The sequence below is a fragment of the Budorcas taxicolor genome, chromosome 1 (assembly GCF_023091745.1).
Source record: "Budorcas taxicolor isolate Tak-1 chromosome 1, Takin1.1, whole genome shotgun sequence".
NCBI lineage: Eukaryota > Metazoa > Chordata > Mammalia > Artiodactyla > Bovidae > Budorcas > Budorcas taxicolor.
This window is the reverse complement of record NC_068910.1, coordinates 207,687,179-207,703,270: the sequence shown is the minus strand read 5'-3', so window position 1 is coordinate 207,703,270 and position 16,092 is coordinate 207,687,179. Positions and strand designations below refer to the sequence as shown.

The window sequence follows — 16,092 nt, the reverse complement described above, 5'->3', positions numbered from 1 at the left end:
AATCTTATACAAGATCCTCTTATGCAAAGGATCCTTTTTTGTAAAAGGATCTTGCCATTTAGTAACCTTACATGGATTCAGGCGTGTCTGTAGAGATATGGTCTCTCTCCTGTTTATTATCCTGCCCGTTTATTCTCCCTTAGGAGTCCTCAGGTGCACCCTCCCTGGCCTGTGGTGTGCTCTGTGAGGCGGGCTCCTGAGACTGCGTGCCTCTTCCTTGCTGGTTGCCAGTGAGGACTCACCGAGAGAAGGAAGCCATGGGCAGGAGGAGTTGGGGGTGTTTCCTCGTGCTCCCTCCACAGCTGTGACCCGTGCCCAGGGGCCTCCTCCACATTCCCAGCTCTCACCAGGCTGTAGGGACACTGTCCCCTCTCCTCCTTTCAGCTGGAGGGCTGCTGCCAGTCCCGGGTGCCTTACCATCCTTGTTGGGTCTCTGGCCCCTGCTCATCCTTTTGTAAGTAGTTCTTTCCATAAAGTCCACAGCAGGGCTTCTTTGTTTCCCCCTGGGACGTTGCCAGGTATGCCCCCATCACTGGTTACCATAGCTCCAGGTCACTGTCGACCTCACCTACGTTCAGCAGCCTCAGAAGAGCAGTCAGTCATCTTGTGTGCCTGTGTCTTTAGGGAAAGAGAGTGCTGATGAGCAGCTGAGGATGTTAGCCTGCTGGGTAGGTATACTTCTCACTGCAGAGTAACACACTGGCGTTCTGGAAAACACATCAGGAACTTCTCATGAGCTGGTTAGCATTTGGAGATTGATCCTCTGTCACAATCAAACTAGTGGTTATAAAAGTGAGGTCCGTAACTGCATTTGTGGTGACGTGATCACAGGCAGACTTTAGGAGGTCTTGCCTCACAGCCCTTGGCCTCCCCAGCCGTGTCATCAACCCCTTTCCCATCGGTCTTCTCAGTCTGCTCTGCGGGTTCGTCCTTCTCTGCAGCAGCTGTCCAGCTAGGGGAGGCGCTCAGGCTCTTCTGCCCTCACCACGTGGCCTCTCCAAGGGCAGTCTGCACACTGGTAGCTTCAGTTACCGTCTTGATGCCAGTGGCTCCTAGGCTTTCCTCTAGCCTCACCTCTTCTCCAGGGTCAGGGTCCTGTTTCTGACTCCTACTTGGCATTTCTTCTTACTTGTTTCACATTCACTTCAGATTCTAAGTGTTTGTGTTAGTGTGATCGGCCTGTAGCCCTCAGGAAGGACCTGTGTTCTGACGAGGTCAGGTTACTGGCTGGTTGCAGTGAGGGGGACCACCCACTGCAGCAGAGGAACCGTGGGCATCCTGCCACCAGAGGAAGAGACAAGTGTTGCTCTAGGATTTGGGATGGGGCGGAGTGTAGATAGCATGTGGGTGAGGCTGTGTTCTCATGGGCTCCACGTGGAGTAGGGCTGTGTGTGAAGGGGTCAGCACCGGGTCTCACCACAGTGGCACCAGGTCCTGTTTCCTTGGAAACTGCAAAATGTAGATAGAAGAACATGAGGTCTAGGAACCTTTTATTTGAAGCCCTGCAGCCAGCTGGCTGTTCAGGCCGGGCTCCCTGTCATAGCAACTGCCATCCCACAGGCGAGTGTGTGTGTTTCTTCCTCCTCACCAGTATAAGTCCAAACAGCAGAAGTTCTGGTAGTCCGGGGTTTTACAGGATAAAACAAACCAGCCGCCACTGAAGGAGGGGTCATCATGACAGTTTCCTCTCGCAGTGTGTCCTTGGTAGAAATATTGTTTCCTGTTAACTTGGCAGTCAGCTTTCTGTGTCTGTTCTCCAAGCCCAGCAGATTGCAGGACAGATTCTCACTTTCTCAGAGTGAGGCAGTGTTACTTTCTCACATCTGACGCATGCTATCCCTCCCCCACCCCCCGGACACTGGACTTTCCCAGCCTCCCCAGGGCACTGCCATCCAGAGACCTGGGATCTTCCTTGTTGCCCACCTCTCTTCTCACTCTTCACTCCCCTTCTACCTGCTCCCTGTCTCCCGGTGAGTCTTGTACCTTTCTCCTCATGGATGCATCAAGAATTCCTCAGCTGCCTCCACTGTCACTGCCACCACCCATGGCCAGGCCCCTGTCATTTTGCCTGAATCCCTGCTTCCCGATAGCAGTCACTCATTGCCACTCGCCAGTCCACTCTGAATACTGTAGCCTGATCGGTTTTTGACAATTCGGTTCGATTTTGTCATTCCCCTTCTTACATCAGTTATCAGTGGCTTCTCCTTGCTCTTCAGATAAAGACCAAAAAAACAAACCCCTACCCAAAATCTCTCCCACCTTAAACCTTAACACTGTACCACAGCTTGAAAGGCTTTGTGTTATTGGACTTAACCTCCTACCCAGACTCACTTCTTATCTAACTGCCTAACCATTATCTGTCTTCCTGTTAGGTGCTTTCATAATATCCTGTACTTTTCCATCAGACAGTATGGTTTTAGCCCCCTCTTAGAGTGTAAGTTGGTTTATTCTCTGAGTCTGGCTGATTCCTTGAGGAATCACCTGAGTTGGAGCTCTGAGAACAGGTCCCTCAGAGCCTGTCCAAGGATCGCAGGGCAGCAGCAGGAGCTGTGTAGCCTGCGCTTATCCCCGTCTCCCTGGCCTGTGGTCCAGGGTGTGCCTCCCACCTTAACCAGTGACAAGGGCAGTGTGAAGATAGGAATGGGTGCCGGCAGGGAAGAAGGAGGGGGAAGCCACACCCCTGACTTCAGGGCAGGTTTCTTCAGAGAACAGGTGTGGGTTTTGGATGCTTTGATGGGCTCAGGCTGCACAGGCCAGCCAGGGAACTTAGGAGGGTGTGATGGGTGTCAGGTCTGCCTTTCGCGTAGGAGCTTAGTTTCCTGTGGGAAACTGGGCAGGTAGGTGGTAAAGGCTGGAATAATCCTGCAAGGGTATTGCCTGAGAATCTTTAGGGAACAGATGAGCATCGAGGGCAGAGGCAACATTAGAAGGCAAAGGGGAAGACTTTCTAGGCTAGGATGTGGCATGTATGAAAGTCACAAATGGGAGTGAGCAGGGTTGGATGTGAGTTAAGCTCCTTTTCCTGCTTGACAGGTGGAATAGAGGTTGGGGTAGTGCAGATGTCAGATATGTGAGCAGTTTATAGAAGACAAAATGATGGATTAAGTTTGAAAGGAGAGGCAGTTGGAAATGAGCTCATGGAAATGACATCTAAATAGTGATCAAAAGGACATTTTCAGGGGAATGATTTTGTATCTGAGTGTAGGACATGTTGAGGACTTGGTTGGCAGATGGAGAATTAATGTAGACTGCTCGTCAAGGAAGGTCTCAACTTTACGTGAGGGTATGGACTCTGCCTTGTGACAGGATGTGAGGGGAAGTGGTTGGTCCTAGAGTAGCTGGGGGCCAAGTGCAGCGGGAGGAATCCAGCACAGAGTCCTCTGCAAGCTGCTGCTCATGAACGTCTACAACGAGGGTGGCAGCGCTCACCTCGCTGCAGGTGTCGAGGTTGAAAGTGGCATCCTCTTTGGCACGTGCTTGACCTAGGCATGCCTAGGACGCCCTCCCTCAGGTGGACGGGTCCTGGCCATCCACATGATGACTGCGGGGCTTCACAGTCCTCACCGCGGGTGTGGCGGCTGGCTGCAGAGTTGCGCTGCGGGTGGGGCAGGGTCAGCCCTTCTGACTCCCGCGTTGCTCAAGGTCAGCTGTGCACAGTGGAAGTGAGCTTACCCCTTCTCTCCCATCCCTCCCGGGCTTATTCTTCCAGCGCTGAAGGAGTTACTACCACATCAGTGTGTGTCAACAGTTTGTTTTAAACTGGGAGAGTCCATTTTTTAATTTAAATAAAAGTTCGTGTAGTATGTGGTTGTTCAACCTGTAAAATAAATGGAGGGTGTATTTTGTGCATAAGTATTTGAACAATTCAGTTTCGTATCACTTATTTTTAAAATCAGTGGGTACAATGAAGGTTTTTGATGAAAACAAAAGTGTACTATTAGAGATTTTGGAAGACAGTTGTAGTACTCAATGTCCTATTTCTATTTTCATGCTGTTTTTTTTTTTTTTTAAATCACACTGTGCAGCTTGTGGGTTGTGGTTCCTGGTGAGTGAAAGCTCAGAGTCCTGGCCACTGGACTGCCAGGAAATTCTCTCCAGTTTCACTTTTAATTTTGGTTGTTAAGTAGCAAGAAAAAGACAAATCCCAGAGGTGAGTTGCAAATGAGAAAGCTTTTAAACAACTCACTTTGCAACATCAGGATGGTTTTCAATTAAACTGATCTTGAAGCTTGGAATCAGATACTGTGTTTCTCAATTAAGTCAGGAAGTCTACTTTCTTGTCTTTCCTAGTTGACCTGTTCATTTTAGAGAGAGATGATGGAAAGGCCACTCAGCCTGTTGAAACTTCCATTGTCTTATAGAAAACACTCTCCAAATGCATTATATTGCACTTGAGATGCTAAACAGTACACTCAGGACAACTTGCCGCCTTAGTGGTGGTCTGTCAGAGTCATCCGAATCATTGAATTTTACATGTTGACCCCAGACATAAACTGCAGTCTCACTGCTGACAGTTTAAAATTTGCAACATTAGTTTTAACTTTACAGACTTCCTTGTTTAAACAAGTATGTTTAAATGTCAGCACTGTGAACCAACTTGATTTGTACATTGACTCTCAGCAGTGACAACAAAGGAGTGCAGCCATGATATACTGAAGAGTTATTTGACTAGTTTTTTTAGCAGTGGAAAAAATTGTTCTGTATCATTTAAAATCTGTACAGCAGCACCTTGCCTCTGTGAGCACAGTACAGTAGCACTTGCTGTGATGGGGGTGATGGTGTATCATTTGTGCTGTCTGGGTTTGTGTTGCAAAGAGCCACCAGCCATCTGTGCCAAACTGACCCAGTGCCGTTTATCGGAAAGACAGTTTTTCCCTCCCGTGCTAGTGTCTTTTGTCACGGTGGCTATTTATGTACGTACGGGTCTGAGTCTCAGTTCTTTATTAGTTTTATGGTTTATTTTAAAATTATTTTTAGATGTTAGTATTTATTAGTTTTTTGTATTGATTTTCTACTTGGTGATGTTTTTACTCTAGCTCCCTAATAAAACTCTCTTGTTGCTTATTTCTGGAGCATACTGATCACAGTTATTTCAGAGTTTGAGTCTGATAAATCTACTCTCTGGATCACCTGTTGATCTGCTTATATTGTCTACTTTTCCTCTTGGTAGTCCTGGTAATTTTTATTATTATTATTGATTAATGGATTTTTAAAAAATGGAGTGTGTTGAGGCTCTGGAAAGTGATATTTTTCTCCAGTAAGGATTTTCCCCCCCTGGCTTCTCTCAGGATGGAGTCCGAGTAGATCACTGTAACCCAGTCGGGTTGAGCTGGTTCACTGCTGGTTTCGGTCTTGGTTTGAGCTGGCCTGTTTCTAGTTCTTTCTCCCTCTTAGGGTTTTGGTTCTTCTAGGGGATCTATCTGAGAGCTTGAGTCGTTTCTCAGAGTCCTTCCGTCCAGGAGGCCCTGACCTTCAGTTCTGATCTCTCCAGTGCCATGAGACTGCTGATAGCTCTGTGTGGCCTCCTGGGCTCTCTCCAATCCCTCCCCGCCCCAGCCCCTCACCCTCTCCAACCCCCCCCCCACCTCCTTCCTCTGTAGCCGCTCTATCCCTTACATGCTACTGAGTGCCTGTGCGGTCTCAGCTGTCTCACAGCTCTGTGCTCAATTGCCTCTGCCTGGCGAGAAGCTCTTCCTGGCCTTGCTGCTTCTGCCTGTGCTGCTTCTGCGTGTGCAGGTGCCTGGGGAAGAGAGGCTGGAAAGCTGGGCTTGCTCCTTCAGTGCACTCCCTCTCCTCTGGAGGGTCCTGGCTCTCAAGGCCTGTGTAGTGTGATGACTCAGATACTTTGAAACAGCTTTTTGTGGTTTGTTCAGATTCTACTTCCTTCTTGTTCTTGGAGGAAGATTGATCTGTTCAGTCACTGTGCTAGCTGGAAATGGAAGTTCTTCCATGTATGTTGTTATGATTTTTTAATTGTTACAAATATATTGGGATGTCATACAGACAATACAGGCTATGGAGACATTCTAAAGATACATGACAATTAAATGCAATACCTGAAGCTAGACTCGATGCTATACCTTGAAGGAAAAAAATGCTATAAAGGGCAGTCTTAGGTCAAATGACAAAATTCTAATGTCCATGGTAGATTAGATAAAGGTATTAATTTGTCTGAAGTTGACAACTGTTTATATTGGATATCTAAGACAGTATCCCTATTGGAAAATATTCCCCAAGTATTCAGAAGTAAAGAACCGTGCTAATGTAACTTACCCTAAACTGGCTGAAAAATATAGTGTGTATGTGTTTGTGTATGGTCCAAAAGATGAGTGAATGTGGTGAAATGTTAACTGTAGGTAAGTCTGTGTAATGGGTACATGGATATTCCTTGTATTATTTTAATCCATGCAACATTTTGTACGTTTGAAATTATTTCCAAATAAAACATTGTAAAAACATATAAAAAGGAAATACTAATTAAATGTTTACAGAACCATAAGCATTCCTGAGGTGCTTGGGTTCTTAGCAGTGGGGTTTGGAAAGCACTGCAGTCCATGATTTCTAAAGCATTTGTGGGGTTGTTTTGAGATTAATTTCCCAGGAGTTTGATATGAATGAGAGGGGGGGCCTTTGTTTCTGCTCAGAGTAGAATTATTCTAGCCCCAAAAAGTATAAACTGCAGAGAGAATCGTTAGAGCATAGGATGATCATTAAAGAGTGAGTGCCGAGAAGAGGTGTCTTGTTAGAGGTGTGATGACTTGTCACTGCTTTCTATCTGGCTGTGCTGGGTCTTCACTGTGGCACGTGGGCTTCTCCAGGTGCAGTGTGCCAGCTTCTCTCGTTGTGTCCTGGGGGCTCCAGTGCAAGGCTCAGAAGCTGCCGCACAGCATGTGGGGTCCTCGTTCCCTGACCTGAGATCAAACCCAAGTCTGTTGCACTGGAAGGCAGACTCTTAACCACTAGATCAGTAGGGGAATCACCCCAAAAGAGATGTAATTTGATCAGAAGTTTATTGTTAGCTTCCCTGATGGCTCAGCTGGTAAAGAACCTGCCTGCAATGTGGGAGTCCTGGGTTCAGTCCCTGGGTTGGAAAGATCCTCTGCAGAAGGGGACGGTAACCCACTCCAGTATTCTTGGCTGGAGAATCCCGTAGACAGAGGCACCTGGTGACCTACAGTCCATGGGGTCGTAAAGAGTTGGACATAACCGAGTGACCAACACTTTCCTTTACTGTGGTCCAGATGAAGTATTAGCAGAAGGTATCAAGTCCAAGTCCTTGGGGGAAACAGAAGACGTAAACAGAGTATCGTGAGGACAGACCAGGGCGGCCAGGTTTGGGGCACCAGCAGTTGGGAAGCAAAGGCCCAGGACCTGGAGGAGTGGGGCGCTGTGGCCTCCCGGAGAGCAGGCAGGTTGGCAGGACGGTGGGTGCTCGGCACAGCCAAAGCCTCAGCTGCTTGAACCTAGCAGGGGCCATGTGGTGGGGAAGCAGATGTCCCAACCTGCCTCCTGTTCTCGTTGCCTGGGGGAGGCCCACTTTCCAAATTCAACAGGAATCCATTAGCAAGGGAGGCTGGTTGCTATGGACGTTGACTTCAAGCCTCTTACCTGTTGGGCCAGAGCAGGTTGGAGAGATCTGAAGGGCATATGGGGACTGTCCAGAATACATGGGATGGAAAAGAAGAAAATTGACTGTTAGGGGCTTATGGGCTGAGGAGCAGATAGCTAGCCAAGGTGGAAGCGGTAGAGACATGTAGTTGTTCAGTTGCACAGTTATGTCTGACTCTGCAACCCCAGGGACGGCAGCATGCTAGGCTCCCTTGTCCTCCACTATCTCCCAGAGCTTGCTCACATTCTTGCGCATTGAGTTGGTGATGCCATCCAACCATCTCATCCTCTGTTGCCCCCTTTCTCCTCCTGCCCTTACTCTTTCCCAGCATCAGGGTCTTCTCCAATTTCGTATCAGGTGGCCTCTGCATCAGTCCTTCCAATGAATATTCAGGGTTGATTTCCTTTAGGGTTGACTGGTTTGATATGCTTGCTGTCCAAGGGACTCGCAAGAGTCTTCTCTAGCACCACAATTTGAAAGCATTAATTCTTCAGCAATCAGCCTGATTTATGGTCCGATTGTCACATCTGTATGTGACTACTGGAGAAGCCATCAGTTCAGTTCAGTCGCTCAGTCATGTCCGATTCTTTGCGACCCCGTGAATCGCAGCACGCCAGGCCTCCCTGTCCATCACCAACTCCCGGAGTTCACTCAAACTCATGTCCATTGAGTTGGTGATGCCATCCAGCCATCTCATCCTCTGCCGTCCCCTTCCCCTCCTGCCCCCAGTCCCTCCCAGCATCAGGGTCTTTTCCAGTGAGTCAACTCTTCGCCTGAGGTGGCCAAAGTATTGGAGTTTCAGCTTCAGCATCAGTCCTTCCAATGAACACCCAGGACTGATCTCCTTTAGGATGGAGTGGTTGGATCTCCTTGCAGTCCAAGGGACTCTCAAGAGTCTTCTCCAACACCACAATTCAAAAGCATCAATTCTTCGGCACTCAGCCTTCTTCACAGTCCAACTCTCACATCCATACATGACCACTGGAAATACCATAGCCTTGACTAGACGGACCTTTGTTGGCAAAGGAATGTCTCTGCTTTTGAATATAGTATCTAGGTTGGTCATAACTTTCCTTCCAAGGAGTAAGCGTCTCTTAATTTCATGGCTGCAGTCACCATCTGCAGTGATTTTGGAGCCCCCCCAAAATAAAGTCTGCCACTGTTTCCACATCTATTTCCCATGAAGTGATGGGTCCAGATGCCATGATCTTCGTTTTCTGAATGTTGAGCTTTAAGCCAACTTTTTCACTCTCTCACTTTCATCAAGAGGCTTTTTAGTTCCTCTTCACTTTCTGCCATAAGAGTGGTGTCACCTGCATATCTGAGGTTATTGATATTTCTCCTGGCATTCTTGATTCCAGGTTGTGCTTCTTCCAGCCCAGCGTTTCTCATGATGTACTCTGCATAGAAGTTAAATAAGCAAGGTGACAATATACTCCTTTTCCTATTTGGAACCAGTCTGTTGTTCCATGTCCAGTTCTAACTGGACAGTCCTGTGGCCACTGCTGAGTTTTCCAAATTTGTTGGCATATTGAGTTCAGCACTTTCAGGATTTGAAACAGCTCAACTGGAATTCCATCACCTCCACTAGCTTTGTTCATAGTGATGCTTCCTAAGGCCCGCTTGACTTCGCATTCCAGGATGTCTGGCTCTAGGTGAGTGATCACACCATCGTGATTATCTGGGTCATGAAGCTCTTATTAGTACAGCTCTTCTGTGTATTCTTGCCACCTCTTCTTAACATCTTCTGCTTCTGTTAGGTCCAGACCATTTCTGTCCTTTATTGAGCCCATCTTTGCATGAAATGTTCCCTTGGTATCTGTAATTTTCTTTAAGAGATTCTAGTCTTTCCCATTCTGTTGTTTTCCTCTATTTCTTTGCATTGATCACTGAGGAAGGCTTCCTTATCTCTCTTTGGTATTCTTTGGAACTCTGCATTCAGATGCTTATATGTTTCCTTTTCTCCTTTGCTTTTCGCTTCTCTTCTTTTCACAGCTATTTGTAAGGCCTCCTCAGACACCCATTTTGCTTTTCTGCATTTCTTTTCCATGGGGATCATCTTGATCCCTGTCTCCTGTACAATGTCACGAACCTCATTCCATAGTTCATCAGGCACTCTGTCTATCAGATCTAGTCCCTTAAATCTATTTCTCACTTCCACTGTATAATCATAAGGATTTGATTTAGGTCATAGCTGAATGGTCTAGCGGTTTTCCCCACTTTCTTCAATTTAAGTCTGAATTTGGCAATAAGGAGTTCATGATCTGAGCCACAGTCAGCTCCTGGTCTTGTTTTTGCTGACTGTATGGAGCTTCTCCATCTTTGGCTGCAAAGAATATAATCAATCTGATTTCGGTGTTGACCATCTGGTGATGTCCATGTGTAGAGTCTTCTCTTGTGTTGTTGGAAGGAGTGTTTGTTATGACCAGTGTGTTCTCTTGCGAAAACTCTATTAGTCTTCGCCCTGCTTCATTCTGCATTCCAAGGCCAAATTTGCCTGTTACTCCAGGTGTTTCTTGACTTCCTACTTTTGCATTCCAGTCCCCTGTAATGAAAAGAACATCTTTTTTGGGTGTTAGTTCTAAAAGGTCTTGTAGGTCTTCATGGAACCATTCAACTTCAGCTTCTTCAGCGTTACTGGTTGGGGCATAGGCTTGGATCACCATGATATCAAATGGTTTGCCTTTGGAAACGAACAGAGATCATTCTGTCATTTTTGAGATTGCATCCAAGTCCTGCATTTTGGACTGTTTTGTTGACCATGATGGCTACTCCATTTCTTCTAAGGGATTCCTGCCCGCAGTAGTAGATATAATGGTCATCTGAGTCAAATTCACCCATTCCGGTCCTTTTTAGTTCACTGATTCCTAGAATGTCGACGTTCATTCTTGCCATCTCTTGTTGACCACTTCCAAGTTGCCTTGATTCATGGACCTAACATTCCAGGTTCCTATGCAATATTGCTCTTTATAGCATCGGACTTTGCTTCTATCAGCCGTCACATCCACAACTGGGTATTGTTTTTGCTTTGGCTCCATCCCTTCATTCTTTCTGGGGTTATTTCTCCACTGATGTCCAGTAGCATATTGGGCACCTACAGACCCGGGGAGTTGCCCTTTCAGTATCCTATCATTTTGCCTTTTCATACTGTTCATGGGGTTCTCAAGGCAAGAATACTGAAGTGGTTTGCCATTCCCTTCTCCAGTGGACCACATTCTGTCAGTCCTCTCCACCATGACCCGCCTGTCTTGGGTGGCCCCACACGGCATGGCTTAGTTTCAGTGAGTTAGACGAGGCTGTGGTCCGTGTGATCAGATTGGCTGGTTTTCTGTGAGTATGGTTTCAGTGCGTGTGCCCTCTGATGCCCTCTCGCAACACCTACTGTCTTACTTATAGCTTTGACTACACAGACCTTTGCTGGCAAAATGATATCTCTGCTTTTTAATATGCTGTCTAGGTTTGTCATAGCTTTTCTTCCAAGGAGCAAGCATCTTTTAATTTAATGGCTGCTGTTACTGTCTACAGTGATTTTGGAGCCCAAGAAAATAAAATCTGTCACTGTTTCCACTTTTCCCCCATCTACTTGCCGTGAAGTGATGGATGCCATGGTCTTAGTTTTTTGAATGTTGTTCAGGGGTTTTAAGCTGGCTTTTTTTCACTCTCCTCTTTCACCTTCATCAAGAGGCTCTTTAGTTCCTCTCTGCTTTCAGACCGCTCCTGACTACCCAGCTGTTAACATACTTTATGCTAATAAATGAAAAGCAAAAGTCCCTAACTCTTTGCTTAGGGAAACACTTTATCAGAATTCATTTGAATTCAACCAGATTGATCTTAGTTTTTTTGTGATAGAATTAAGTTGATATTCAATCAGGTAGGTATTCATTGTATGCTGGGTATTTGTTAAGCTGCGCTAGGTGACCTGGAAATATACACAGGATAAAGTCAGATCCTGTTCCTTGGTAATTCACAGGTAGACTGAGGAGCTCCTGTGTGGAGATGTGAAAAGATAGAGCCAAGTACAGTGGCGGCACCAGCCCAGGAGAGAGTCGTATTAGTCACATGTTGTTCTTAGGAAACAGTGCTCCAGTGGCCTTTACGTTAGAAAAAGCAGCAGATTTTTGGCCGTGCAAGAAGGAAAAAAATGCTACTTCCATATTCTTGTTCCAGTTCTCCTCCCCTACTCCTTTTGGTTTGTTTAAAAAATTGGACAGCTAATTAAAGTGTTGTTTGGCTAGAAATGCATTTAAACTCTTTAACTGAGGGTTGTTTTTTCTTTTTAATGAATCCTAGAATATTCTTATTTTTTCACTTTTCAACTTAAATATTTTGACAGGCTGATCAGGTTAAAATGAGGTCTTTAGAATAAGCCCTAGCCCAGTGTGACTGGTATCCTTATTAAAAGAGGAAAGCTGGACACCGAGGCCAGCATACACGGAGGGGAGGTGATGTGAAGAGACGAGGAGGCCAGGCACAGGGGAGGCAGGCGGGATTCTGCTGCCACAACCCAGGGAGGCCTGGGCCACCAGCAGGTGGGAGAGGTGGGGAAGGATCCCTTCTCCACAGGTTTCAGAGCAAGTGTGTCCCTGCTGACCCCTCAGTTCCGAGCTGCAGCCTCCAGAACAACGTGAGGGTGAAGTTCTGGTCTAAGCCATCCAGTCTGCGGGCTTTGTTAGGGTCGGTCTAGGGAACTAATGCATCATCTAGATCTTGGCTCATGGTGAGGATGGACGCTTACTATGAGGTGAGATGGTGTCTGACTCTTTGCAACCCCGTGGACTGTAGCCTCTCTGTATCTTTCCTGTGAACAAGTTGACAGTCATTCTCATGTTATTAAAGCTATCAAAGAAGAATTCTGAGTTTCCGAAGATAAATAGATGTTGAAATGGCCTGTGAGTTAGATTGTTTCTATATGTCAGTTGTCTTGGCCATCCTTTTACTCAGTTAAAAGTTAACAGATTTTTCTTCCTTCATTTTGAATGCTAAAGCTTAGCCATTGAGATCCCATCTAAGCGGGGTGGCAGCCTCTTTTTGTTCTAATACTGAGACTGGGTAAGATGATGTCTTGACCATAATGTCCCGTTGTTTAGTCTCTAAGTCGTGTCCAACTCTTTGCAACCCCGTGGACTGTAGCCCCCAGGCTCCTCTGTCCATGGGGTTTCCCAGGCAAGAATACTGGAGGGGGTTGCCATTTCCTTCTCCAGTGGATCTTCCCAACCCAGGGTTTGAACCCTCATCTCCTGCGTTGGCAGGCAAATTCTTTACCACTGAGCCACCAGGGAAGACCATATAATGCACTGTATGTATTAGTGTATTATTTCTGTCTTTGATTTTTAAAAAAAACTGTAGAAGGATGAGACATAAAATAGCCAAGCCTTTTCTCTCTTCAAGGATTAGCAGAAGATTATGTAAAGAAGTGGAGTTCGTTTACGTGACAAATATTTGTACAGTGCGACTAGGTGCCATGTCCTAGACATGTCGCTCATGTTCTAAGTATGTGGGATTATCAGTACACAGGAGGATGCATGCCCGCCTGTTTTAAGAGCCAAGCTGAACAAGTGAGTTTTGTCAGGAAGTGGCGGCAGTGCTCCAGTTTGGCCACCAGGTGGCGGCCTCATCCTGAGAGCTGGGAGTGGGTGGCAACCCTGACACAGCCTTTGAATACTGTGGGGTCGAGTAGGACCGTTTAACCTCATCCTTTTGTTGTGTTAACCTACAGTAAGGTCATTAGCAGTTTTGTAGAGTGAGAGATTATGACATTATTGTAAAGAGTCTTCTGGGTGGTCTTAATTCCTCCATAGTTTTACATGTAAGACTTGTAGGAGTGTGATTTCCTGTCTTCTTTACCGTGTTTGAGGAATATACAGTTTAGTAATAGAAGAAAACATTAAAAGTTAACTGCAAAGAAAAAGTTTTATGCTATTAATAATTTTATTTTAGTTAAAAAAAATTTTTTTTTGTTTGTGACCATTTGCAGTTCACATTTCACTCATAATTATCTATGTTTTCGTTTAACATTGTTACAAAACGCAGATATTTAGTTTTCAAAGCATAGCGCTTGATCAGTATAGTTGGTTTCTTGGGTGGCCAGGACTAGTGGGGCAAAATAAAGATTTCCAGTGTAAGTCATACTGGGTGTGATACATCCTAAAAGGGCAGAAAGGAGAACTGATGTGAAGGAGAAGAGGGGTCCTATACTGCTTCACCCGTTTCTAAGGAACTCATTTTAAGAGAAGCTTTGCCAGCGGATTCACAATCATTAACTGAATATCTAGCTTTAGGTTTTAATCTCCTGCTCTGGCAAAGGATCTCTGGAAAATGTAATGAAAGTGTCAGTTGCTCAGTCGTGTCTGACTCTGTGACCCCATGACTCTGTGACTGGAAATGGCAACCTACTCCAGTATTCTTACTTGGAGAATTCCATGGACAGAAGAGCCTGGTGGGCTACAGTCCATGGGGTCGTAAAGAGTCAGACACAACTGAGCGATTTCCACTCCCAGGGGATTCGGATGTGCTGTAAACTCTGAGAATCAAGTGTTCCTACTTCAGTGAGTTACACCAGTAGCTCTGAGCACACGTCCACTCAGGTCTTGGTATATGTTAGCTTTGAAACCTGATATCTTAGTCTTTGGGATCAAGGCACTTAAAGCTTTTTTTGTTTTTTAAATGGGAAACGCTTTAATAAGAGACTGTTTTCATAGGCAACCAATTAGCAGACTAATGAGCCATTTAAATTTCTTTACTTAAAACCAGTATTCAAGAAAGGTGAACCCCAAATGCAGCCTCTTACTGCTGACCAGACTACGCACAGATGTCGGTGGGCATGCCATGAGCGTGCCATGAGCATGCTGTGTGCCACTGAGGCGGGCCCCCCACCCCCAGCCCTGGGCCCTGGCAAACAGAGAGCAGTGATTGTTCACCGGAGGCACTGAAGACTGAGTTACCTTTTTTCTTGGCTTTCTGGATGTCAGTGTTTCTGTAGCATACTATTTTTTATTTAAACTTGATTATCTGGTTGATTTCAGATTCATGAACATGGATGTCTTTTGGGAATTTTGTTGGCCATGTGACTCATTATCTGGGCGAGTACGGTGGCGAGGAAGCGTGCCCTCCTCCCCGCCTCTCACTGTGGCCTTTTCTCTTCTCATCTCTGTGGCTGTTGCCTCACTGCTCCATTGACAACGGCGGCAGCTGTTGTCGCGGAGCCAGTCTGCCAGCGGGTGAGACGAGTGTGTGAATCAGCCCGGCTGGCACCATCTCCTTGCTGAACCGCCTTCTGCTTTTTATGGAGCACATAGGAGTGTGTGCCACGAGACGGTTGGGCTGCCCAGCCCTGCCTGCACTCCTTTAAACAACACTCTTTCCTAGAACCTTCAGTGTAAGTCTGGTGGTGAAACGAAGTCTTAAAAAAAAGCAGAAAACAAAGAAGGTACTTTTCTGCTATGGGCAAAAAGGTGGCAAAAACTTAAAAAGCAGGACGTTAGAATGTTGGTTATCCCAGCACTGGTTATGTGAGAAATCCTACCTAAGAAATCAGGCTTTCCTACGGGAAAATGAAGCAAATTGCATGGTCAGGAGAGATCAGTGACTTGAAATACTGAGTATTCTTGTGTCTCTTGTAGACCTGGAGAGGAAGGAGCAGGAGTTAGAGCAACTGAGGATGGACTGTGAGCACTTCAGAGCCCGCCTGGAGTCCGTGCAAGCAGACAGCGTGAGGGAGAAGAAGGTATGATGCTCACCAGGCCATGGGAAGTGCCGGCGCCATGTTTGTGGCCACAGTCTAGCCCTTACGTCTCAAGACACTGTATTTTTAAATGTATTTATTCTGAATGGGTTGGAAAACAGTTGATCATTTGGATTTGACAACCATTTAACATGGAGGCTGTTTACTTGGTGCCTTTTGATAGTCACTTACTGTTAATTTCTGTGTTAAAAGACCAATCCATGTCATTAAAATTCATAATATAATCTGAAAAAATCATGTAGTAATTATTTGTAATTAGAGTTAGATATATAAATAGAAACGTGTAATTAGGAGGTCACTTCTGATATTTTGGAAATAACCAATTGCATTTCATTTTAATATTTGGGGAGACATAACATTTCTTAAAAACTATACATTTTCTTTTCATGGAATAAGTTATTTCCTCTTCTATAAAGCTAGAGCTGTTCGGCCACTTCTGCTGGAATTTGGAGCTTGATTGTGTCTTTATTTTTGGACAGTACAATAGAAACTGGTGACAGCATCCAGGGCGTGTTGTTGCCTGTGTGCTGGGAGGTGTTCGTGACTGTCATGCCGCTCACTGGTTTCTGCAGCACAGCTGGGTCAGCAAGCGCTGTGAACCTGGAGAGATGCTGGGAGCCTGGCTAGGTCCCACCGCCTGTGTGCTCAGCTCTGTTTCACGCCTCCTCCTTGTGTGGACGAGTTCTGAGTGTTTGTGGCTTAAGTGGAGGGTTCCCCAAACTGGTGGATTTTGTATAGACTT

At 46.0% G+C, this 16,092-nt stretch overlaps 1 protein-coding gene across 2 annotated transcripts in view; it reads left to right on the top strand.

Moving 5' to 3' along the window:
• The window catches only part of HSF2BP (heat shock transcription factor 2 binding protein), an 84,871-nt gene that overhangs the window by 2,366 nt on the left and 66,413 nt on the right, over positions 1 to 16,092 (top strand). For both annotated transcript variants that reach the window (XR_008199255.1, XM_052638418.1), the window contains exon 4: positions 15,229 to 15,332. Coding sequence is in view for 1 of the 2 variants with exons in the window: in XM_052638418.1 (XP_052494378.1) it covers positions 15,229 to 15,332 (104 nt within the window). In the remaining variant the exon portion in view is untranslated. The remainder of the gene's footprint in view (positions 1 to 15,228; positions 15,333 to 16,092) is intronic.